Consider the following 25879-nt stretch of genomic DNA (forward strand, 5'->3'; position numbering starts at 1 on the left):
ACAAGTTAGTAAATCTCCAAGAAATTCAATGAATCAATATACTTTCAATGAATGAGACTTTAGAGGATAGGGTATTATAACCTAGAACCCCGAACATTTACAGGAAAAAAATAGTTTTTGAGAACAACACTCAAAAGTCAATACAGAGTGTCATGAAGTTTTGTGGATAGGAATTGGTCCCAATTCATGATGCAGCACAATCACCTCATTTATTCTCAATAAATATATTTTGAGCACCAGAAATGTATTAGTCATTGAGTTAGGTGATGGGCATAGAACAGGGAACAAGATCAGCAAGGAATATACATACCTTCAAGGAACATTGTGTCTAGTGGGGAAGGCAGTCAATAAACTAAAAGTTCTATGCAAATAAGTATTGTTGCTATTATATACACTGCAAAGGAAAAGGTTGACATGAATGAATGTAAGAGGAGGACCTGCCCCTATGGCAGTGTGGTGGGGGGAAGGGGGGAGGGTTGGGGATCCAAGAAGGTTTCTGAGAAAATGGTATTTAAGTCAAGACCTGAAGGATACTAGAAATTTGCCAGGTGAATTTGCAGGTTGGAGGATTCCAGGCACATGCAGAGTCTCTTGATGGGTAAGAGTTTGGCTTCTTAAAGAAAGGGAAAACAAGCCAGCATAAGTGATGATTAGTGGAGTGGAGAAGAATAACTCAAACAAGGCCAGGAAGATAGGCAGAAGGTAAGATCACACAGGGACTTCTGGGCAGTTTGGAAAGAAGTTTGGACATTATCATAGGAGCAAAGGAACCACTCTTCACACACGGTGGGGTGGGTTGTGGTTTGGAGGGGGCCAGAATGAATGCAGAGATAAGACAGGCATGAGAACAACAATCCAGGCCAGAGATCAAAAGACCGCAGACAGTACTAGTTTCAATGGAGGCAAAAGTGAGGATAAATACAGGAAGTGGACTCTTAATATTCTGGAGGTATTCTCTGGCTTTCCTGTACTGGTTGAAGTTGTGTGTGGTCACTTACAATTTGAAGGGTTTTTGCTACCGCAGAAACTGGCATCAGGGGCGGGGTGTTTTAGTGGGGAAATGATGATTCAACGAGGAGGGTGGTGTGCAAGGAGGGAGAGGAAGCAGATGAGAGTAAAGAATAACAGCCAGGTTTCTGGAAAGAGGCAGCGAGGGGATGGATGCTGGTGACGTTTACCAGCTTATAAAACAAAGGAGGAGAAGGAAGGGGAATACCATAGGATCATGATGGCATACCAGAGAGCTACTTTTGAACTGTGTTCCAGTTTAAGGACTTGATAAGAAAGCCAACTAAAATAGGATTGCTTTGGGAAGGGTAAAACTACTGAAGCCAGAGAGTCCCAAACATTTCCACCTATGTTCCTGTAAAGCAGAACTTCAGCATGTCGATGTTCCGGTAAGTAAAATCTCTGACATCATGGCAGACAATTCAGCTGGCATCCCTTCAATCTGATATCCTTTAAAAATCCATTAGCCAGGGGTACCTGGGTGGCTCAGTTGGTTAAGCCTCCAACCCTTGATTTTGGCTCAGGCCATGATCTCACGTTTTTCGAGTTTGAGCCCTGCGTCAGGCTCTATGCTGGCAGTGCAGGGCCTGCTTGGGATTCTCTCTCTCTCCCCCTCTCTTTGACCCTCCTCTGCTCGCTCATGCTTGTGCACACAGGCTCTCTCCCAAAATAAATAAATAGACTTTAAAACAATTTTTTTTCAATCTATTAGCCATTTACTTAGTGGAGGTAGAGTTCCACAAACAAGGAATTTTAAAAATTTTGAAATTTTGTGTTTCTGTGTTTATTTCTCACCACAATCGAGAAGGAGAGTCATCCTCAGCCCTGTCCTAGTAGGTGGGAAGTATGAAGTGGAAAGAGGGTCAGGCTGAGAATGGTGGGGCTAGGATTTAAACTCAATGTAAACTGCATGTAGTTCCTGAAGCTTATATGTCACATAATAATTGGTTGTGGGTTCCCACTTGTTCCAGAAAAACATATTCAAGTATCTTAGCTTTTTAAATGTTTTAAAATATAAGGAGGGAACTCAGTAGATGCATGGAGTACTTTGTGCTGATTTTAAAAAAGAGATTAGGGATTGGGGGGAAAACCTTTATAAAGACTCAAAACCTCATGGTACAGTTCAGTTATTTTTGATATGTTACTAGCTTTACAAGTAAGTTTCAACTTTGCTAAATAAAATGTGGGAATGGGGACAACTGATTTTTACATCCTCCAAATTCTCCTCATTGTATCTCAAACACAAAACGCCATTAAAACCAAATAGCATATAATTTATAGTATGGCATTTGAAAAATACTTTTTTTTAATTTTATGGGGCTCAAACTCACAACCCTGAGACCAGGAGTCACATGCTCTGTGGACCAATCCAGCAGGCACCCCTATAATACGGCATTTTTTAAAATGAAGCAAAGTTTTAATGATTTTTAAAAATAGACTAAGCTGTTTACCAAACCAAATATTACTTTACCAATCCTTAAAAGGAAGGAATTAAATATTACTATTTAATATAAAATTTTAAGCTTGAAATCTTAAAAAAAATTTTTTTTAAATGTTTATTTATTTTTGACAGAGAGAGAGACAGAGCACAAGCAGGGGAGGGGCAGAGAGAGAAGGAGACACAGAATCTGAAACAGGCTCCAGGCTCCGAGGTGTCAGCACAGAACGCAAGGCAGGGCTCGAACCCACAAACTGTGACATCATGACCTGAGCCAACGTTGGACGCTTAACCGACTGAGCCAACCAGCCGCCCCGTAAACTTGAAATCTTGTAAAAGAAAAGAAACACACTTCCAAAATAACACCAAAAAAGACATGTCTTTTTTAAAGCTTTTAATTTAAAAAAACAAAAACAAAAACAACAAGAAATCGATAAAACAGGAGATGGCATTCAAAAGGACAAGTAATTAAATCATAATATTTCTGTTTCTTTTAATTTGCTGTAACAATTAATTTTCTTTGGAGTGTTGTTTTTTTAATGTGCATTTCTTCCCAAAGAAAAATCACTAAGAAATAAGTTTTCCAACATAAAAAATCTACTCGGGGTTTCCTTGGGAGCTATAAACAACGGGCGCACTTTTCAAGGACAACACAAATGTGAAACTAATGACGCAGAAACCGCACCAGATTCTTACATACTCAGGCATACGGTGACACAAACACCAGTGCTTTTTCTTGAGGACTCACGAGACTATTTCCAGTTTTGACCTGGGAAGAACAAAATCTAGGATAACTTTCTCTGTTTGGCAGAGAAATCTCATCGGCTTCAAATACCAGCGCTGTCACTGTGAAATGAGTTGACCTAAGGTGTCACTCTCTATAATTCAATTCACAGAGCACAACGGATTCATAGAGCTCTTTCTGTAAAAGGCATGTGCGGTGTGTGTGTGTATATGTCTATGTATGTGTTGCATGGTTTGTAAATTTTTTTGAAAATTTCTTATCATAAAGATTCCATCTAAGGATTAGAACTTCCTTCTGCCTGCACAGGGTTCCCCAAGTTCTGTCACTCTGCCACTAGCACCAAGCCTCTTGGTAATGCTTAGAAGCCTGCATCAAAGACAGGAAGGGAAAAGCAGAAGTGAAAGGGAGATGAAAACATAGGACCCAAGAAACAGAAAAACCTAAGAAAGCTTGCTTACCATAATACTAATTGATGATATAATAATTTGTACCCCCATGGCATCCAACATAATTCTGAACTCAGTGTGTTTCTAAATTCAGTCATAAAATCCTGTTCATGTTAGCTTATCCAACATATGCAACCTATCTTTTTTTTTTGTATAAATAACAGGCAAAATTTGTACATAAACCTAAATTTGTACAAATGTTGTCCTGTCCTCCAGGTGGGTTGGAGTAATTACTCTATCACCGGATCCCTATTTTGTGACCGTGAAGAAGTTTTTGTATGGCATGCTTGTTTTATCAACACCATAATTGTAATAAGATAAATACTCTCCAACCTGGATGAGTCCATATAAATACCAATTTCAATAATAAATCCACCCATAGTCACAATTTGCAATGGAAGTCCTGAATATGTATTAGACATTTCAAATAAATAGCAAAGCTGGAGTGTCATACCCTGAAATGCTAAACTGTCATTCAGGAAGTTGAAGGAAAACTTGAACATATTTTCTAGCCAGTTAATTTTTTTTAATGTTGAAATTTTCAATGTAAGTCACAATTTCTGAGGTTTATATTAGAAAAGAAAAACTGAGCAAGAAAAACATTGTAAGCATTTCTAGCGACCCTACTACTGAACGTCTCAGTCTCAATGCATACAATACTGTTACATTTTGCTCTTAGACCCTGTTCTTTCATTTTTCCAGTGGAACTCTGTAGTCACATGTGTTTGAATAGAATTCTGAAGGAAACAAGAAGAGGGGATGACAGAACCAGTGTCATGCTCTTCCTGTATAGATTCTACGTGCCATATGGAACAACCCAACCTTTGGCAAACTTCAGATCACAGGGTACATGTTTTAGGAGTCCACCAAATTAAAATCTGTGGTTCCCAGATTTCAAAGGCATTAATGTAGTAGTTGTCTGGGAATTATCAAAGGCAGAGGAAACACCGCCTCATGGTAATATACTGGATGGAAAACAATTAGCATTTTCAGGTAGTAGGGATTGCGAGAGAAAACTAACTGCAGATTCTCCACCAGACTCAACTCAAAATTTCAGGATACCATGAAGAAATTCCAAGGCAGAAAACCACACTAAATTCTAAGGTTTCACATTCTCATCGTGCATCATTCTAGAATGTTCTAGAATTGTATCATGGACCTTTGCTGGAAATCTGATTCTATGTATTCAGACCAGAACCAATAGTTAAGAGTTGCGGGTAAGATTCTCATAAAAGAAAAGGCGTTTCTATATTCAAAGTCTTTATAGCACAGTTTTTGTAGGACTCACCAGAGGAGGAATAGAACTTTTTTAGGTTTATAAACCACCAAAAATGTGAATGACGTTTGTAGGGTTTGGTGGCCATGCTGAACATGTAGCAAAACTGGAATGGAAGTCAGGCAATCATGTTCACATCCTGGCTCTTTCAGTGAAACCATATTTGTGGGTATGTAGGGTACTTTTCCTCCATCCAAAAGACAATCCAAAAATTCCTCCACAGACTTTAGACATAAACTAATGAATGACATCACCTTTAATGGTGAAATGAGGAAACATAAAATATAACAGTGAAGAGTTCCACATCTTAAAGGTAATTTCCTTAACAAAAATAAATCACCTGACACCCAACTGATCAAAAGGAGGGTATGGTCTAATACTTTAACATTTTAAAATTTGCTACTACCATAATGGTACTATATCCCAATATTAATTGGCATCTACATATTTCTTTGTAGTGCTGAGGTTTTCATATATTTTTACACGGTTAAGACTTCTTCTGTGGATATGGTACCTATGATATCCTACCAGGTTCCAATATATAGCATACCATATTTGCATTAACAAAATATTATTTTTCATTTTATACTTTTAGATTACTGTCTATATATGATGAGAAGTATTTAATATTTTTGCCTTCAAACTTCCTCTGTAAAAGAGGATGCATCTTATACATACCTGTATGTGTTACAGAACAGCAATTATATTGGGTATGCTTGTTTCTTTGGGTTACAATTTCCTTCTTTGTCCAATGATAGAGGCCACTACTAAGTTCATTAGGCTGTTGCAAACATCAAGATCATTTAGGCACAAGGTTTTTGAGATAAATAAAGCATTATAAAAAATGTTCTTACCCTGTTACCAGCTACAGGAGCAACAAGGGATTAAGTCAGATTCCTCTGGGGAATACAGAATTTCCTCTACTGTAAGACCTGCCCAGTTCCTTGGCTAATGGATGGGTCAGCCTAGAGAAGAAAAAACATTTAAAGAGACCTTTCCAAGGCTGGTAGGCAGTTGAATTTTCTTGCCAATGGAATTAGCTGAACGATCTATTCTGTACACGTAAGTTTGAAGTTGGCCTTCAATTTCCAACCGTTGCCCAAGAGTTTAAAGAAGAGAGAAGGTCACACCTATGAAAGTTAAGAGATAAAATGTTTTTGTCTGTAGTTAAACACAAAAACACATCTCTTTTAAACTGACCCCTTGCGTTTAACACAATGACTGAATTTCCTTTCAGAAGGTATAGTTGTATAAATATTTCTTATGATTTAACCTTCCACTAATCTAAACAATTTTTCTTAAAAAATACCCCCAAATATGCTTCATCCTTTAACACTGCCCAATTAGTTGAAATTTGAATACTTCTTCCAGCTCTGTAAATACAATCATTTTGTCTAAATTTTTGTCTCAACATAAAAATCTCAGCATAGGGGCCAGCTTTTACTCAAACTACCTGTTTCAGATATGTATTACAATGGAAAAGACAACCAACAAATAAATATACGAGTAGGAAAAAAAAGGCTGGAAGTAACTACCTTTAAAATAATTGGTTGGTAGGATTATGGCTAATCTAATCTTGATTTTGGTCCACTGGCCTACATCCTCTACAAACTTTTTTTTTTTAAGGTTTATTTTTATTTATTTTGAGAGAGAGATAGACAGCAAGCAGGGGAGGGGCAGAGACAGAGAGAGGGAGACAAAATCCCAAGCAGGCTCCACACTGTCAGGGCAGAGCCCAACGCGGGGCTTAAACTCACCAAACGTAAGATCATGATCTGAGCTAAAATCAAGAGTTACACACTTAACCAACTGAGCCACCCAGGCGCCCCGCTCCTCTACAACCTTTGAACAGTTTTCTGTTTTACAACAAGCATGTATTACTTTTACAAGAAGGGTATGGGGGAGTCATTGACATAGAAAGAGTCTCAAGAATACTAGATAAATATACAGCACGAGATGCCTCTGACATTGTCTCAGACACTGAACGGGAAATGGAAGGCTCACAAAAGTTCCTCTTCACAGCTAGCTCAACCTGCTTGAACAATGCTAAGTGTGTAATAATATTTTTTTTTTTAAAAAGAGAGAGATAAATACCATTTTAGAAAAAATTAAAGCACATTTCCTTTTAGGGGCGACTAATTCAGCAACATTTAACGAAGCTTTTAAAACGCAATTGTCACAGAGCACCATTAAATATTCACACGAAAGAGACCCAGGCAGCTTAAAGATAGACATGTCCTTGTTCTTGAGATGCCCAATCCGCTTGCAACAATATGAAAAATATTCAGTGCATCTGGTTGGGGCCCACATGGATGATGACGTGTTTCTCGTAAGCCCTTTTCATTGTTTTCTCGATTTGCTTCAAAAACACTTGTGGGATTCGTCCACATAAAGTGTGCACAGTCTCCAAAAACTTCAGCTGGAGAGGGTAATACATGGATTGAAAGAGATTGTCTTGAAAGGGAAACTGAAAAATGGTTTAAAAAAAAAAAATGAAAGAAAATGTTTTAGTTACTGAAATGCCATTTAAAACGCAAACAACATTTACCGAAAAATGAAACAGGGAATTAAGCATGCAAGCATAGGTTTGGAAGTTCGTTTTTTTTTTTTTTTAATTTTTAAAAAATATTTATTTTGGGGGGAGAGAGAGAGTGCGCGCGTGAGTGGGGGAGGGGCAGAAAGAGAGGGAGACACAGAATCTGAAACAGGCTCCAGGCTCCGAGCTGTCACCACAGAACCTGATGCAGGACTCGAACTCACGAGCTATGAGATCATGACCTGCGCCTAAGTCGCACGCTTAACCGACTGAGCCACCCAGGTGCCTCAGTTTGGATGTTCTTAGACATAGTGGAAAGGAACTCTGAGGATAGAAATTCAAAACCTGATTCAATCCTGTGCAACCTGAGGCAATTACTTACCCTATTTGGGCTTCACTTTCTTTCTTTTGTTCTTTTTTTTTTTTTTAATATGGTTTATTTGGGTCCTTAAAACTCTTAAAAGCTAAGACCAACATGTATCTTCAGGGACAGGATATTCTCTACATTGTATGCTCTTGTTGAAGAGAAGCAAGGCTCAAGTAGAGACGTGACATCACCTGCAATAAGACACTGAATTCCTCATATATTTTGTTTGTCTCAATCTCTTCTTTTCCTATTTATTTATTTATTTATTTATTTATTTATTTATTTATTTATTTTGAGAGACAGAGAGAGAGAGAGAGAGAGAGAGACAGACAGACAGAAGGGCAGAGAGAGAGAGAATCCTAAGCAGGGTCCGTGCACTGCCACTGCAGAGCCTGATGCAGGGCTCCATCCCACGAGCCATGAGATCATGGCCTGAGTTGAAACCAAGAGTCAGATGCAGAAGTGACTGAGCCACCCAGGTGCCCCTGTGTTTGTCTCAATCTTAAATGAAGAAACTCTAGGGTATGTCTATAGTAATCTGATGAAGTCCACAGTTTGGCAATTACTAGTGAAATCTAACATCAATGAAATTCATTTTAATAATTCAAGTACCAAACACTGCTTGTTGGTTTTTTCCCCATATAATCCTGTGCTTTTCTTTTCTTTTCTTTTCTTTTCTTTTCAAGCAGGCTCCCTGTGGGGTGTGGAGCCCAACGCCGCAGGACCTGAACTCACGACCCTGAGATCAAGACCTGAGCTGAGATCAAGAGTCAGATGCTTAATTGACTGAGCCACCCCGGTGCCCCATTTTTAAAAAAACATTCTCTTGTCTTCCCATGGAAGGTGTCTATAAACAGAATTTTCCAAAATAGATCCTGAAGATCACGTAGTTATGAGCATGTGTCAAATTTTTATTACAATCTGGATGAAATGGTAAAGGCCTCTAGTAAATGAAGTTAAAGATTCATTGTTGGCGAGGAAATTTTATACAAAGAGAGTAGAAAAAAAAAAAGGAAGAAGAGTGAAAAGGTCAGTAAATGCTTGCCTGGCAGCAGAGTGGGTGGGTGTCTGGTTTCCTAGAACAAGCCTTAATCCCTTTAAAGTTCATCAGAAATATTGCATAAGCGTGTTTATCAGAAATGCGAATTTCTTCTCAGAAGGAGATTATGCATTATGTAACGCAAGAAGGACCATGTTTGGGATAACTGTTTTCTTCCACAGCACAATTTAGACTGCTGATCAACTCCTTTTTCATCATGGTGTCCCTAGTGATAGGAAAATAGGTCAAAACCTGGAAGTCATCCTTGATTCTTTCTTTCCCCCACGTCCCTCTTTTCATTAATCCACAAATGCTGTAAAATCTGTCTTTCCAATGAATCCTACATGTGGCCACCACTGCCAACCTTCCCGGTGCCACACAAGTACATGCCATCCCCATGTTGCTCCTGGATGTCTCCAGTAACTCTCATCAATAGCCCTTGTGTTTTCACTCTTGCCTCCTCGCACTGAGTTACTGAGGTGATACTTTTAAAGCAAAGATCAGACCGTATCACTTTCCTGCAGGGGCTTCACGCTGCAATTAAAGTAAGATTCCAATTCCTCTTTGTCCTCAAGGCTCCATGTGACCTGGAATTGTCATTGGTGTCTCTGTCCTTCTGGCCACACTGAATTCTTCCCAGTCCTTCGGGCTCACCAAACTCACCCTTGCCTCAGGGGCTTTCCCTGGCTTATTCCTTCTCCTTAGCAGTATCTCCCCCTAAACTGCCCCAGGGCTGCCCCCACTAATCACACTACCAGGCTAGCGGAGGCCCCCTGAGGACCCCAGCTCACTAAAGCTCCTCCCTACCCCTGACTCTCAGCCCATTGCCCTGCTCCGGTTCCCTTTTAACACCTCTCACTACCTGGTACGATTTTTCTTCTTTCTTTGTTTATGTGAGTATAGTCTGGCTTCCTCCACCCACAATATATGTGTCCTGGGGACCAGGCTTTATCAGTCTTGTTAACTTCTGAGTTTCTATAAGCTAGAATTGTTCCTGCAATAGATGATTGTTGGAAGAACTACTGACAGAACGTATACCTGATAGATGACTTCCTTGGGTCACGATGGGAGGAGACCTTTGCCAAACACAGACACACAGGCTTAGGATGTGTGTGTGTGAGAGAGACAGAAGATGGAAAGGAAAGGAAGCAGGAAAGAGGGACAGAAGGAAAGGGGGAAAGGGGAGAGGGACAAGAAGAATATTTTCAGAGAGGGATGAAGGGAGAAAGAAATACAGTGTGAGAGAGAGAAAATACTTAGGAAGAGAGAGAGAGAGAGCAAGTGAGACTATGTGGACAATGTAGAAAAGGAGGCAAGTGTGAAACTGTTAATAACTTCTAATTATTGAGCACAACCATAGGTCATGTGCCATACTACAAGTTTAAAAACCATCAGTTTGTTGCGTTCTTGCAACACTTCTATGAGGTAGGTAATATTATCATCTCCATTTCACAGATGAGGAAACTGAGGCCCAGTAAGGTAAGAGCAAAGAGTTAACGACTAATCACCAGAAAGGGGCAAAAATTGGGCCTTGAACCAAGGTCTGTTGACCCCTACCCCAAGCCCTGACCCCACCACATGACGGTGCCCAGCCCTGGGGACAGCGGGGAAACATGTCTTCCAAGAGGGAGTCTACTTCTATTCAGGTTTCAGGATGGGGTTAGTGAGCATTCCTGTCTGAAATGATTCATTGAAAATGGTCCCTTTAGGCCCATGGGAGGATCATCATTGAGGGTATTTGGCAGGATCATTTATGACACAGTTATTTGTTTTCTTTCTGCTCCTCCAGAAAGCAAACAAGATGTATTGTAACTCGAGCCACAGTTGCTCAATTCCAGACTAGGGTTGACAGATCACAAAAGAAACCCAAGAACAGCTCTGAGGTACATATACCTGCTGCATACTCATTGAACTTCTGTTTGTACTCCTCAATGGCTTTGCCCCTGGAGCCATGTTTGAATATCTAACGTGATGGTAGCACTAAGTACAGAGCAAATTTTCTGTGTAATTAAATCACCGGATCTTTGAAAACCACCAGCAGGAAATGCAGGAGAAGAAAGCGGTGTTAGCTTAGCTTACATGCAGGCTAAACTCATTCCCTGCAGAGAAAATTCTGGAAATTCCAGAGACTCTCCTTAGCAAGAGGCACAGTATTCACACACACAAAAATGTATGCCTGTGTCTCAGGATTCACTCCCACCAAAGCCCACTTGTGACACCGTGAGGGTTTCTAAATTCTTAAGAAAAAAATCCTCTAAATCTACATACTTGTACATACATATGTACATACTTGTACATATGTAGATACTCTAAATCTACATACTTGTGTCTGGGGCCAGCAAATGTTTCCGATAAAGGACCAGATAGTAAATATTTTAGACTCTGTGGGCTACACAGTTTGTTATAAATACTCATCTCTGCCATGATGGCTTCCAACCAACTACAGCCAAACACATAAATGAATGGGTGTCACTGTGTCCCAATAAGACTGCATTTATGAATGCTGAGATTGGAATTTCATATCACTGTCTCACGTTACGAAATATTCGTCTTTTCCTTTTTCCCCAGTGATTTACAAAACCATTCATAGCCCACATGTCTTGCAAACACAGGCAGCAAGGCAGATCTGGCCTGAGTTTGCTGACCCCTACTCTACGTCTTGGAATTACGGTTTCAAAAGGGACATCCCTGAATCTCTGCCACTCCTAGCAATCTCCAGATAAAAAGCAACATCGAATGCAGCGTTTCCCACAGTGTGGGATGCAAGGCAAAAGCAGGCAGTATTTGAGATTTTAGGTAGTGAACCCCAAAGTGAGGTTTTTATCAACTTTCCCATTTACTGCAAGAAAATAGTTCCCAGGTATCTTTAATTCCCCAGCACTTGCTAACCAATCCCTTCAAGGTTGTAAGAGGGGACCTCAGGCAGTGAGAAGTCCAGCTCCAGGCCAAAATTCTACTGTGTGATCTTTCAGACTCAATCACAGGTAATGACAAGGCTGCTGGCTGGCTCTGGAGGGGCTGGGAGCTACCCTTGTGACACCTGACTTGGTGCACAGGCAACGCCCTGTAGTTTACTTGAAGGAATTGGGGTCAAAAACTCAGGTCCCTGCCCTGGGCCAGCCACGCTCAGATGCATATCTGCATTCCCATCCCAGGCACCTCCATTTCGAGGCCTCCCAGGGACAAGGGATGTGAAGGATGGACACGGGAGGGGGGGATGGATTGGGAGGGTGGTATCTTTCCACTCCTCCCTCTTTCCCTTCTCCTTCCTCCTCCCCTGGCCTAAGGTCAGGGTCCTAAGGACGCAGAGGCCTTGAGATGACTTTTGCCTGTAGGCTGCATTCTGCTGATCAGTACCCTTTGCCGGGTAAAAATGCAACACGGGGGGGCTAGTGCCTCTTTTTGCCTCTTGAGTACACTATTGCAATATGTAAATAAACACTTGATTCTTACTTGCAGTCAGACCCCTTGTCCTAATCGACCACCTCCACGCCCACTTGTTCAACAGGATGCTGGCAACCAGGCAACAGGCTAAGCTCGAGCTGCATAATATCATTTTGTTCTTATTATGTTATCGTTACCCTAACACATTCCCCTCTATTATGGCAAATGGCACTGGGTTTCTTTCTGATGATATTTAATTTCCTCCTTAAGTGAACTTATTTAAGGACAAAAAAAAGAGTGACTTAGTTGTAAATACTGAGTGGATATAGTGTGAGGGGGCAAGTGGATATAATGAAATAGTGACTGGGATTGGGGAAAGGGATATCACTCACTGCTTCTGGGGGATTCTCTGGCCTTCAAAGGCACTAGTGACCAAACCGCCTGTACCGTCTCGTGCTGAATAAGCATGTGTCTGCTGAACAGTGGCAAGAACACACTTACATCCCGTATTGCTTCATAGAGTGCTTTGAAAGTTGGCTGCTTTTCATCATGGTAGACGCCTCGGTTCCCGTGCAGAACAGACACGCCTTCCCGCTCAGCCTCTTTGCAGTTGCTTCCGTACATGCAGTGATCGGGACGGTAGTTCCACTGGCACGGGAACACATAGAGACACTCTGGCGGTGACAAGAGAAAGACGTGTCCGCAGTCAGTGCCGGCTCTCCTTTGCATGACTGGTGCTTAAACCAGTGTTTCCATAATCTGCACACCACACGGGATTTCAGTGCATGGGAATGTGACCGTGACCCACAGCCCTGATGTCACTCCATTTTTGTCCTTATTTTGAGGTAGGGAATTGAAGGGGCACATGCTAATGAGGCTGTAGGTTTCACCCAAAAAAGAAGGGCAATGTATCATGGACAAGGAGGCAGACAAGGTCAGCAGACAGCCTGGGTCCGAATCCCAACTGTCTTCACTCAAAAACAGTGCAACCTAGAGCCAGTGATTCAACCTCTCTGTGCTTCATTTTCCTCATCTGTAAGATGGGTACAACAGGACCTCCCTCTTACTGTGAGGATTAAATTTAAAAAACATTCAGCAGAATGCCAAGCACACAGCGGTGGTCAACAATGCTAGCACTTATAATCCCTCTTTGTAAAGGTTTTATGAAATAGACTTGAATGGGAATCAAGATCAAAGCAAAGATTCCTCTTTGGATTAAAAACCAAACAACAAACAAAATCAACAGGAAGGAAAAAACAAACAAAAAAACCCTACAAGGGTAAAGGGGGGGAATCCCCCCAAAAGAGCAAAGGGAAAAAAAAAGCCCCCGTGTCAAGGTGACTATATACACTGTGAGCAATCATGTGCACACTTGTATATTTGTGCGTGCGTCTCTAAGCTGGTGGTTCTTTGCCAGGGCTCCCCTGGGGCCATTGGGTGATGTCTGGAGGGAGATATGGAGGAGGCCACTACTGGTATCTAGCAGGTAGAGATCTGGGATACTCGAAACATTCCACAACGAACAGGACAGCCCCCATAAAAGTAACAGTGCCAAGGTTGAAAAACTCGGCTCTAATTCTGTTGGATTCAGAAAATTTCCTCCTGGTAGCTAGGGTTGTAAAATCAGCAATACAGTCATGTCCACTGAACTTCCTGGCTCTGTAGCTTGATGCCTTTTAGGGCTGGGGCTGGAGAAGTATGGATCAAAGCTCTCTGCGAATGTTTGTCACTGTTTATGAGAAAGGCCCCCAGTGAGAACACAGAAGCATTAGAGCAAATCAATTACCATTGTCAGAAGAGCAACATAAAGCTGTGCTCTTTTGTTGGGCTGAGAGCTCTCCCTTCTCATGGAAAGGACCACAGCTTAGAGAATTACAGAGAACTTCAAGATGGAAAGCACACATCCTCTCTGGCAGACTGTGTATAATAATTCTACCACTCAGTTTTTACAGGCCACACTGACATCCAGGCACCCTCCAGTTCCTAAGCATTCCCAACACCCTGTGAGCTTTTCCTTTTCTCTGGAGGACCCCTTTCCGCCATGATGTTGCTTTTACATTCACTTCCACACTTATAATCCATAGCTGGGAGAGAGTAGTGCTCATCCTGAAGTCACATTATCTGGATTTAAACTCCTCTTTTAGTTGTGTGACTTTTCTGCCCAATAGTGCAGAGGGGGGCATAAGGGTTCCATGAGGGAAAATATCTAAAAATGCTTTTTGCTTTTATTTTTTATTATTATTTTTTAAAGTTTATTTGGTTTTGAAAGAGAGAGTGAGCACAAGTGAGCAGAAGAGGGGCAGAGAGACAGGATCCCAAGCAGGCTCCATGCTGTCAGCGCAGAGGTGAACGCGGGGCTCGAACTCATGAACTGTGAGATCACGACCTGAGCTGAAACCAAGAGTTGGTGCTTAACCAACCGAGCCACCCAGGTGCCCCTGTCTGTGTGCTTTTAAATGGTGTCTGACCTCAGCCCAATTGTGGCCTTTTGTAACCCCGTGAATCCCATCACTCATTTCTGATATCTGCCTGCATCTGCAATTGCAATTCCTGCTTAAGCACCTGCTAATGTTCCCTGCTGAGTGAATCACCCTAGAAGCCATCTCTGTTTCTGTAAATATGCTGATTGAATCAACAAATATTTATTGAGCGCCTGCTATGTATTCAGTGGACAAAGGAAAGTCTGGTTCCTGCCTTTGTGTTGTTTGAGACTGGTGATGGAGGTTTTTGCCTCTTCCCGGGTAATGCAGGACCCACTAAAAAAGGAAACCTTCCCCCTCCTTGCAGCCTCCGTAGAGGACCTAGTCCAGTGAGGGCACTCTAAGGCAGAGGATGAATAGAAAGGCTGTGGAATCAAACAAAGGCTATGTTCGAAGTTGGCTTCTATCACCTCCTGGTTCTATGACGTTGGTGAGTTATCTGGACCCCAATTTAGAAGCAGTAAAAGGAAGCTAAATTATCTGGGGCTGAATTCCAGCTTTATCATGTGCTGGCTGTGACCGTACAGTGTAATGGCTAAGGAGGCAAGCTCTGAAGTCAACCCATTGGGTTTGAATACAGGATTACCACGACTTGCATGCATTCAGGCAAATTACATAATTTTTGTGGGCCCGAGTTTTATCATCTGTAAAAGGAGGAGGACTGTAAATATCACTTGTCCAGAAGGATTCTGGGGAGTACGAACTGAGCTTATAAGTATTTGGAACATGCTGGCACAAGAACAGACACTCAGGTTAATGGAACTGAATAGAGAACCCAGAAATGGGCCCACAAACATATGGCCAACTAATTTTTGACAAAGCAGGAAAGAATATCCAATGGAATAAAGACAGCCTCTTCAGCAAGTGGTGCTGGGAAAACTGGACAGCGACATGCAGAAAAATGAACCTGGACCACTTTCTTACACCATACACAAAAATAAACTCAAAACGGATGAAAGACCCAAATGTAAGATAGGAAATCATCAAAATACTCGAGGAAAAAGCAGGCAAAAACCTCTTTGACTTCGGCTGCAGCAACTTCTTACTCAACACATCTCAGGAGGCAAGGGAAACAAAAGCAAAAATGAACTATTGGGACCCCCTCCAAATGAAAAGATTCTGCACAGCGAAAGAAACCATCAGCAAAACTAAAAGGCAACTGACAGAATGGGAGAAAATATTTGCAAGTGCCATAGCAGATAAAGAGTTAGTATCCAAAACCTGTAAAGAACTTATCAAACTCAACACCCAAAAAACAAATAATCCAGTGAAGAAATGGGCAAAAGACATGAATAGACACCTCTCCAAAGAAGACATCCAGATGGCCGACCGACACATGAAAAACTGCTCAACATTACTCAGCATCAGGGAAATACAAATCAAAACCATGATGAGATACTACCTCACACCTGTCAGAATGGCTAACATTAACAACTCAGGCAATAACAGGTGTTGGCGAGGATGCGGAGAGAGAGGATCTCTTTTGCACTGCTGGTGGGAATGCAAACTGGGGCAGCCACTCTGGAAAACATTATGGAGGCTGCTCAAAAAACTAAAAATAGAACTACCCTATGACCCAGCAATTGCACTACTAGGCATTTATCCAAGGGATACGGGAATGCTGTTTCGAGGGGACACATGCACCCCTGTGTTTATAGCAGCACTATTAACAATAGCCAAATATGGAAAGAGCCCAAATGTCCATCGATGGATGAATGGATAAAGAAGATGTGGGCTGTATATATATATATTATATATACATATATATACATATATATTATATATACATACATACATATATATATACATATATACACATATATATACATATACATACATACATATATATACATATATATACATATATATATATACATTCATATATATATATATACACACACACACAATGGAGTATGACCCGGCAATCAAAAAGAATGAAATCTTGTGATCTGCAACTACATGGATGGAACCAGAGGGTGTTATGCTAAGCGAAATTAGTCAGAGAAAGACAAATATCATAGGACTTCACTCATATGAGGACTTTAAGACACAGAACAGATGAACACAAGGGAAGCGAAGGAAAAATAATATAAAAATAGGGAGGGGGGACAAAACATAAGATGCTCTTAAATACAGAGAACAAACAGAGGGTTACTGGAGGGGTTGTGGGGGGGGACGGGCTAAATGGGTAAAGGGCACTAAGGAATCTACTCCTGAAATCATTGTTGCACTATATACTAACTAATTTGGATGTAAATTTTAAAAAATAATAAAATAAGTATTTGGAAGAGTACCTAGCACATTAGAAAGCATACAATAACTGTTAGGTGTAATAATTATCACCAATGTTACTGTTAAGAACTATTGCATTAGGTCACTGGTAGGATAAAACAAAATCAAAGCAATGAGTCTAGCATAGTTCCCAACACATAGTACATTGGTAATAAATGTTTTACTCCAACTGTTTGTAGCTATGCAGGTAGCCAGTAATTCTTAAACTTTTATGGATCCATGCATCTCTCTCAGAATGCAATGAAAGCTTAGGATGCCTGGGGGGTTCAGTCGGTTAAGTGTCCAACTCTTGGTTTCAACTCAGGTCGTGATCTCACGGTTTTGTAAGTTTGAGCCCCACATCTGGCTCCAAGCTGACAGTGCGGAGCCTGCTTGGGATTCTCTGTCTCCTTCTCTGTCTGCCCTTCCCCCACTTGCACTGCCTCTGTCTCTCTCAAAATAAATAAATAAACTTTAAAAAAATTGTAAAAAAAGAATCTAACAAAAGCTTTAGATCCCATCGTTGGAAAAGTACAACTGGATATATCTAAGAACATTAAGTTCTTAATCTAAGAACTTAAGTTCCTAAGTTTAGGGGCTTACTGATCTCCCAAAGACCAGCTAAGAACCCAGCGGTTGAACTCTGAGTATGCAACTGGTTTCTAGACAGAATTCAATTCACATCTTTTACAATCCTTTTCAGAATTTTTCAGAGGAAGAAACACAAAACACATGGAGCATATACATTGAAACAAGCGTTTATTCACACACTGCAAGGCAGTGGTGTCGTTGGATGATAAAGTTCTGCTCCTGCTCTTGGAGAATTTATACTCTTGTACAGGAGACAGCATAGAGTATATAGTAAGATGAACATGTTTTTATCAGGTTTCATAGAAAGGAGGACATTTAAGTAAAGTTTCATTTGAACTCAGGCTTACAGACTAAGGATGGGACTTTGACAGTCAGAAATGCAGGCCTGGAAGAGCATTCAGGGAGAAAATGGCCGGATCATGGTGAAGAGTCTGGAAATCAGACTGTGCTTTACAAAAGATGAGCCATTCAATTTCGCTAGGATAAATTCAGTCTCTTCCAAGGGGAAGTTAATGGTAACAAACTTGTCATATATAGAATGCTCTGACCTAAAACATTCAAGAAATATCAGTCTATAGTGGATTGCAAGTAACTAACTTTGATTCTAGTTTGAAGAAAAAAATGAATAAGAGAAAGGAATTTGCCTTTGGAAAGAGCGGGTGGCTCATAAAATCAGAGGTAAAGCTGAACTGGGTCAAGAAGTGGGACAGTTCCTGGGCTCTGAGAGGTGGGCACTAATTAATGTCAGCTTTTCACGACTGCTGCCAGTTCCACAACCTTGGCTACTTTCTACTCTTGGATCCCCAGTCAGGTTGGGAGGACATGGTCTGACTGGGCGAGTGGGAGTCAGGAGCAGACTAGGCTCTAAGATTGCTTGCAAGAGCGAATGGGGTATGGGGAGGGAGGGGGAGAGGGAGGGGGTGAAGAGACAGAAAGAGAGAGAGAGGGAGAGAGAGAGGGAAGAGTAATTCCCCTGAGAAAACTGGAGCCCTGTTACCCAAAGAAAGGAAAATCAAGAGTGGGCAGTTAAAAAGTAACAGACGTGTCTCTTTATTCACAAATTTTGCATGGGTTACACTTTGCAATCTCCATTTTTTAAGGGGGGAAGGAGAAGAGGGGTGGACTGAAGAGGCAACCCCTATGGAGATCAGTTGATGAACATGCAGAGTGGACTCATGATGGTTATTTGGCATGTGATCAATAACCATTCTGAAATGGATCTATTTTAAGCACGATTATCAGGGCTGTCAAAATCTGATGGTTAAAAATGATAGCATGGGGAAATGTCCAGGTTACTTTCTGCTGCTCGGGAAATAATACGGTGAGTGGTTTTAAAATTCCAAATCCCCAGAGCCTTAAACCACTGCAATTTATTTTAAAATATTTTTCCAAGCCAAGCCCTGTTTAAGCCCTGAGTCTTTGCTATTTTCCTCTCATTTTACATAGATAAAGAAGCTCATTAACTGATTATCTATGGCTCTGGAGTCCGTTAGTGATCCCTTCAGGGGTCTACATTTATTTCCAGAGCCTCCTATTTGCAAAGTACTGTGTGAATTGATTGTTCCTTATGTTTCTGATTATTTCGTACTCTTGAGATCTCTAAGATTATGGAAGAGCTCAGTGCCTGGTCATCTTCACTTCATGGTGAAACAGGCTTACTCCTCATTTGCTATATTACCAACAGAATGGAGGCTGTTGGATTGCATCATTAACAGTTATTTTCATTTTTTAGTTTTGTTTCTTTACTGTCTCATTCTGGAACTAGGCTTTCCTAGCATCCTCTTCTTCCTTCTTCCAGAATGTGCCCTGTTCCAGAGAAGGGCAATTAATTCTTCCAAGAAGGCCTCCCTGATCGCACAATCTAAAGAAGCAATCCTCTCCCTCCAGACAGGCTCTTTTTCTCAACCTCTCATCTGTTCCCTTGATAGCATTTATCACAACGTGTGATTTGGAACTAGCTGCTGTTCTTTGGAAGGCTACCTCTTCCAATTAAAAGGTGGGTATCATGAAAAGAGGAACTTGTCCATTCTGTCTGCTGCCATATCCCCAGTGCCCACCATGGTGGCTGGCACATAGTAGGCGCTCAAAAATACCTGCTGAATGAATGAGTGCATGGAACCTTATACGTTCCTTTACCACATGTGTTCTTCTGCTTTCTCTTACTTTCTCTTTCTCCTTCCTCTCCTCGCTTTCCCTCCTGTGGACTTTCTCCTCTGTTCACTTCCCTTTTTCACTTCATTCTCTTAAATCCATGTGTTCAACCAGCCAACACTTCTGAAGACCAACCCTGCTTCAGGCGTGAAGTCTTGCACGTGAAAGACAAAAAGTAGATACAATCCCTTCCCATAAGGACCCTACAATCTTCATTCTTGTGCTTTGTATCAGAGCTCATGAAACCCCCAGATTCCCCAAACAGTAAGGTGTTTGTGTTTCCAGTCTCCCAGAACAGTCCTAACACCAGATAGTGGGGGCTGTCAACTCAGGCAACACACTCATCACTGCCAGATGCTGGGAGCTCTTGGGGTGGGGGAGGGTCCAGGGTGGCTGCACACTCAAATGCAGGGCTCCAGTGACCCTGGCAGTGTGAGAACAAGGCCCTAATGGGGCCACTGAAGAGACCTGTGCCATGTGAGTATGTGTCCTGCTCCCTGTGGCCCCACCAAACCCCTCACTCAACTACCCTATGTAGAGCCCATGACAACCTGGGTATATTCCAGGGGTATTTCAGCTCTTCCCTCTCCCGGTGGGCAGCTTCCTACTGTTACTATCTGGCTGAGTGCCTTGCCTCGTTGTCTATACTTGGCTGGTTTCATTTCCTTCCTTCCCTGCGCACAGCCCACCTTTATGAAAATTATTCCCGAAGAAAGGAGAGACCTAGGGGCTCATGTCTGAGAAAGGAAAATGCCACAAGGCCTTGCTCTTCTGGCTCCTGATGACCAGATTGTGGGTGGTCTCCCTATCCAAAAAGAACTAAGTTTCAGCTGGGCTGGAAATCAGTTATAGGCTGGGCTGGGCAAATTTGTCTCTCTTTCTCTCTCTCCTTGGTTTCTCTCTCTCTTCAAGAATGTGAATTAGGAAACATAGGGGGCTGTTACCAAATATGCATCATCATTGGCTGTGGGCTTGTTAGGCTGGGCCACATATAAAGAGAATGCTGAGAAATAGAATGGAATCAGGTAGGCATGGAGAGAAGCAAGGACAGCAGAGATCCTGGGGCCTCTGAGGGATAGAGAAATCAGCTTTGGTCCTTAGCAGATTCCCAGGAGGCGTAGCACAATCTGCCCCATGTGTTCCCAGGACCGTCCCCTGGTCCCTTCCTTAGCTGGCCTGACTATAACACATTTTAAAGGGCACCTGGGTGGCTCAGTTCGTTAAGCGTCTGACTCTCGATTTCAGCTCAGGTTATGATCTCACGGTTCATGGGTTTGAGCCCCGCATCAGGCTCTATGCTGATGGCGTGGAGCCCTGCTTGGGATTCTCTCTCTCTCTGCCCCTTCTCCCATTCTCTCTTTCAAAATAAATAGATAAACATTAAAAAAAAAACCACACATTTTAAAAAGTGGTATTATTGACTACAGGAGGCTATAAGAGTAATGTTCCAGACATGTGTTCAGGTTTTTTGTGCATTGCTTCTTTGTCCATGGCAACTTACAGAACCATAATAGCAAGTATGTTTATATCCTGTGTTGGGGCCAATCTCCTCTCCCTCTCTCCTTTCTAGGGATAAAGGTGACACATCTTTTTTCAAAATAGTTTTCGGGTTTAGAGAGAGTGATCGCAACCCATATAAACAAAGAAAAGGCTTATAATGTGAAAGATATCAATGGATTTCAGTTCAAAGATCTCATGTTTAATAAAGCACCTGAAAAAGGTATGAAAAAGGAAGATCCAATGCAGGTGACAAAGAATAATCAAGGAGTTACCTAGTAATTTGCCGATCTAAAGCTAGAAAACTTGGTTATTGGTCCTGCTCAGAACCAGGGTTTAGAACAACTTGAAAAATTATTTTATAATGTTCAAGTACTCAATGGATTTACGATGGGGAGCACAGAGAAAACCAGCTGGTTTTCAGCTCCAATTAAAGGCAAGGGCTCCTGTCTAATTGCAAAGCTGCTTACAACTGCCTTCAAGTATTATTTACTCACTGATCACGTCCTCAAATAATCTGCAACAGGCTAAGAGGATTTCTGGGGAGGAAATTGTGCGAATCTTTTGAATTCCTATTTGGAAGTATGTACAGATGGGCTTGTAAAAGATAGTTTTAGCCACATTATAGAGGGAAAATTGCAATATTTAAAGGACAAATAATTCAGTGGAGAGATACATTTTGGCATGTCTGCCCAGCTCTGTAGGATTCCCCTTGTTTAGAATTTCCCCTCTCTCCCAAACCCATAGGGCTGAAGTTGGGAGTGGCCTGGGTTTGTACCCCTCCTCCGTCACTCATTAGCAGTGCTGCAAATTATCGAACAAACTCTCTGTCCCTTGGTATCTTTGTCTGTATAATGGGGATTATATTCTCGGGTGGTTTTGAGGATTAAAGAAGATAATGCTTAGAATAGCACCTGGCATTTAGTAAATAATAAATGTCAGCCATGATTTCTCAGCTCCATGCTCCTGGCCTAGCTGGAACCATCTGCTTTCTCCCCCTGGGAATTTGGAATTGGGATGGAATTGGGGGTTAATCCTTTCATGTGGCTGCACCTGGAGTATGAAGCCTTGGTACTCTACTTTGAGGCCTGAGGAGCAGAGAATGAGGTCCACAACGAGAAGAATAAACAACGTCAGTGGGAGAAAGCAAGTCCGACCTGGGATCCTCATCAATTTCCCCGTCCTGCTTCATGTCCCGGGCTGAGCCTGCTGGCCTTCCCGCCCTGATTTCTAGCAGACATCAGTTTGCTTATAAAAAAGTATCCTTTGTGCTTGGGCTAACTTGGGGGATCTTTTATATGCAACCAAGAGTCCTAACTAATACATCAACACCTAGAAAAAAAGATGAAATCTGCTTATGAAGAAAAGGAGGAGATACAGACCTTAAATTCCCTGTTACTGTCAGAGGGAAATGGATTAAAACAGGCCACCAGTGAATGGCCAAGACATTCCCTTCATCAATGAATTACTAGTGGGAATTTTCCCCAGAAACTCAGTTTCAATCTGCTTTTTTTTCTTTTCCAGGATTTGCTCCATTTAGATCCAACGACATACGACATTAGGTTTTAGTTCAGAGTTTTGTTTAAAAACAATTTCAAGTACAAAGTAGGTGATTCCAAGGTGACAAGACAGACAAAAAGAAGTCTTTATAAACAGGAGTCTCTACTTCAGGATTTTTTAAAGGCAAAGAAATGGATGGAATAGGTCCAGGTGAGGAGTGCCCTTTTTTTCCCCCAAAGGTCTTTCTCAAGGAGAAAACATGGTTTTGATTTTTAACAACATAAATAATGGTTTTAGCGAAGAAGAAAGAGGGAAATTTTATTAGTTTTAGGTGTCGACAACAGCCAAGAAACATAGATCAGAAATGTTCTTCTCCCTCCGTCCCCCAACTCCGCCAAATCACTGATGTAACAATCTAAGAACATCTTTTGCCTCCCGTGAAAAGAAAAAGGAACTGGGGAATCTAAGTCCTTATTTTAGGCTCATTTAACTCCCAGACAAGTCACTTAACTGTAGGGATCTCAAGAAATCAATTCCCCTCAATCTAGCCATTGTTCAGCTGTGGAAGGCCTCGTGCCTAGCCTATAATGTTGTCATTCAGTTCTGTGCCCTGCCATTAGTTTGGACCACACTTCTTAGAAGAATGGTGTGACAAAAATCGAAAAGATATTCTCAAAAAACGGAGTCCAGTGTTGGAGGTTTCAACATTTGGCCTTTTGTGTCAGAAGTGTGTGGGCCGCCTCTGGGAGAAGCCCAGGGGGTGAATGAAAGGACGCACTTCATAGGGGACACAGGCACAATTCAGGCTCAGTCAATAGCAGACCAGGCTGGAATGCACTCTGAGGGGCGAGGTGGGCGGACTCCTACACAAAGGGCATTCTCGCAAGAGAGCCTACCTGGATTGAAATAAAAAATAATATTTAATAAATCCTGGTCTCCCCATGTGATGGCATTCTTGTACTTCTGGTACAGAGGGTACAACATGTCCTCCCAAGCCAAGCCTGTTGGAATCATGCTGTTCTGGAAAAGAGACAACCATTAGAATGGCTGAGGCAAAGCAAATACATTTTGTCCACTGAGAAACAGTGAAGAGGACCCCAAATCCCCCAAATCCCCCAAATCCCCCTATGAAGCAAATAGGAGGGGTCCTGCTGGCCTCAAGACATAGGACAAAGCAAAACTAGGGCTGGAAACTGTAGAGTTTTGCCAGATGGGGTAGCACATAGATACTAGATGGGCCAGGAACCACTAGTTGGGGCTATAGTTTCCACTCAGAAAACTATGCCCAAATTGAAACTCTCTTTCTTATGCTTAATTCCTTCCTCAGAGAGGAAGGAACAAAATACAGATGGCAGAGTTAAGGTATCTAAGGGAAAACACCTTCTCCTTGTCTTAACATAATTTACTTTTAAAATAAAAGCAACACATTTATAGACTAAATATTCAAATAGCACACAAAGATAAAATTAAAAAGTAAAAGTATTCTTCCTCCATCCTCCTACCATTTCCACCCCCACTCTTCCCAGAAATATCCACGGTTAACAATCAGGTATTCTATTAGGTATTCCTTCTGGAAATTTCTAAGCCATAAAAGAGATCATACTTATGGTACCATGCTTTGTTGCATTTTAACTTTTTTCCCTTAATATCTTTTTAGAGATCTTATGTATCTTACCTATAGATTGATCTACTTCTTAATTAGAGGATTTTTTTTAATTGACTAGCTCTCTACTGAGGTTCATTTAAGTTCTTTCCAGTTCTCTACTAGGATAAAAGATGAGGCCATGAGCAGCCTTGTACAAATATCTCTGTATACATATGTAAATACATCCCTAGGATAATTTCACAAAATTTTCCATGGTTTTTGAAGCTTTGGGTAAACACAGAATTCAAACATTATAGAATTCAGAAATGCAACATAACATTCTTCAATAGTAACTGTGCTGTAGCTTTAAATACCATAAACACCTGGGCTCTTCCTGAACAAACATTTCATAACTTTGCAAATATTTTCCTCTTCCCTGGCTCCTTCCTTCCTCACCTACAAGCGCCTTACTTCCAAAAGCAGTACATTGACAATCTAGGAACATCACTGTTGAAATGACAAAATCCCGAATTTTAAACATGAAATATAAAGTATTTCCTTACCTTAAACTGGGCACTTCTTATACGAGTTAAATTCATCAGCATGACTCCTGAATTAACTCCCGCAGAGCCATAGAAAGGGTGCCGAGCAAAGCGGCTGTACCAGCCAATCTTGGGGATTTCATGCTCAGGGGCCATGGCTGCAAGCTGGGTGGCATTAAACTGCCTCAGAAGCTTCCATATGTCATCGACAGGTCTCAGAAAGAGAACGTCGGTGTCCACATAGAGAAGTGAATCCACATCCTTTAAAATCACCTTTATGTGTTTGGTGGGGGGGGGGGAGGGGAGAGAAACCAAAACAAAAACAAATCAGAAACAGAGGAAGTAGCCTGATATGTCAACAGTGCCATCAATTTCACTGGTCAAGGCTGAATTGCAGAAAGGGTGGTACCACTCTTAGCTTCCATTCCTCCTTTGACTCCAAGGATACACATTAATTGAAGGGTAGAGACTCAAAGGAAGATAAACCTTCATTTAGTTTGCTTCAATTCTAGGACCCTAGACTGTATTTGGGAAGGGTTGAACTTTCAATCCATCAGCATATGGACTGAGGGTCTCTTGTGTACTTTCATCCTTCAGTGAAGCCATCTGTCTTTCTCAGTTTTTCTTAGAATGAGGGTCTGGCATTGGACAGCCTGAAGTGGACAATCCCTAGACTAGCTCATGCCAGGCTTTGGGGTAAATACTCTCTGTCTCTGGATCCATTTCTTCTAGTGCCGATGGGTATAACTGCACCTTTTTGAATAAACATTTTCAGCTAAGATTTAGTCTCGGGAATAGGCGAAACAAATCATTGGCAAGCATGGTTTGTAGATCAGGGATTGGCAAACTTTTTCTCTAAAGGGTCAGATAATAAATCTTTCAGTCTCTTTCAGTCTCTTTTCATGGCAACAATACAAGTCTGCCATGGTAGCATGAAAGTTACAACAATGCATAAAGGAACGGGCACGGCTGTGTTCCAATGAAACTTTATTTGCAGACACTAAAATTTGTATTTTATAGAAT

The 25879-nt window shown here is 41.5% G+C and overlaps 1 protein-coding gene across 1 annotated transcript in view; it reads right to left on the reverse strand.

Moving 5' to 3' along the window:
- Nucleotides 1–2825: 2825 nt before the first annotated feature.
- The window catches only part of GXYLT2 (glucoside xylosyltransferase 2), a 96021-nt gene continuing 72967 nt past the window's right edge, over nt 2826–25879 (reverse strand). The window contains exons 4-7 of the mRNA XM_053219055.1: nt 24878–25129; nt 23626–23749; nt 12741–12913; nt 2826–7380 (exon numbers count right to left, since the gene is read on the reverse strand). Of these exons, the coding sequence (XP_053075030.1) occupies nt 7198–7380; nt 12741–12913; nt 23626–23749; nt 24878–25129 (732 nt within the window). The 3' untranslated portion in view covers nt 2826–7197. The remainder of the gene's footprint in view (nt 7381–12740; nt 12914–23625; nt 23750–24877; nt 25130–25879) is intronic.

This window comes from Acinonyx jubatus, chromosome A2, assembly GCF_027475565.1.
Source record: "Acinonyx jubatus isolate Ajub_Pintada_27869175 chromosome A2, VMU_Ajub_asm_v1.0, whole genome shotgun sequence".
NCBI classification, from domain to species: Eukaryota; Metazoa; Chordata; class Mammalia; order Carnivora; family Felidae; genus Acinonyx; species Acinonyx jubatus.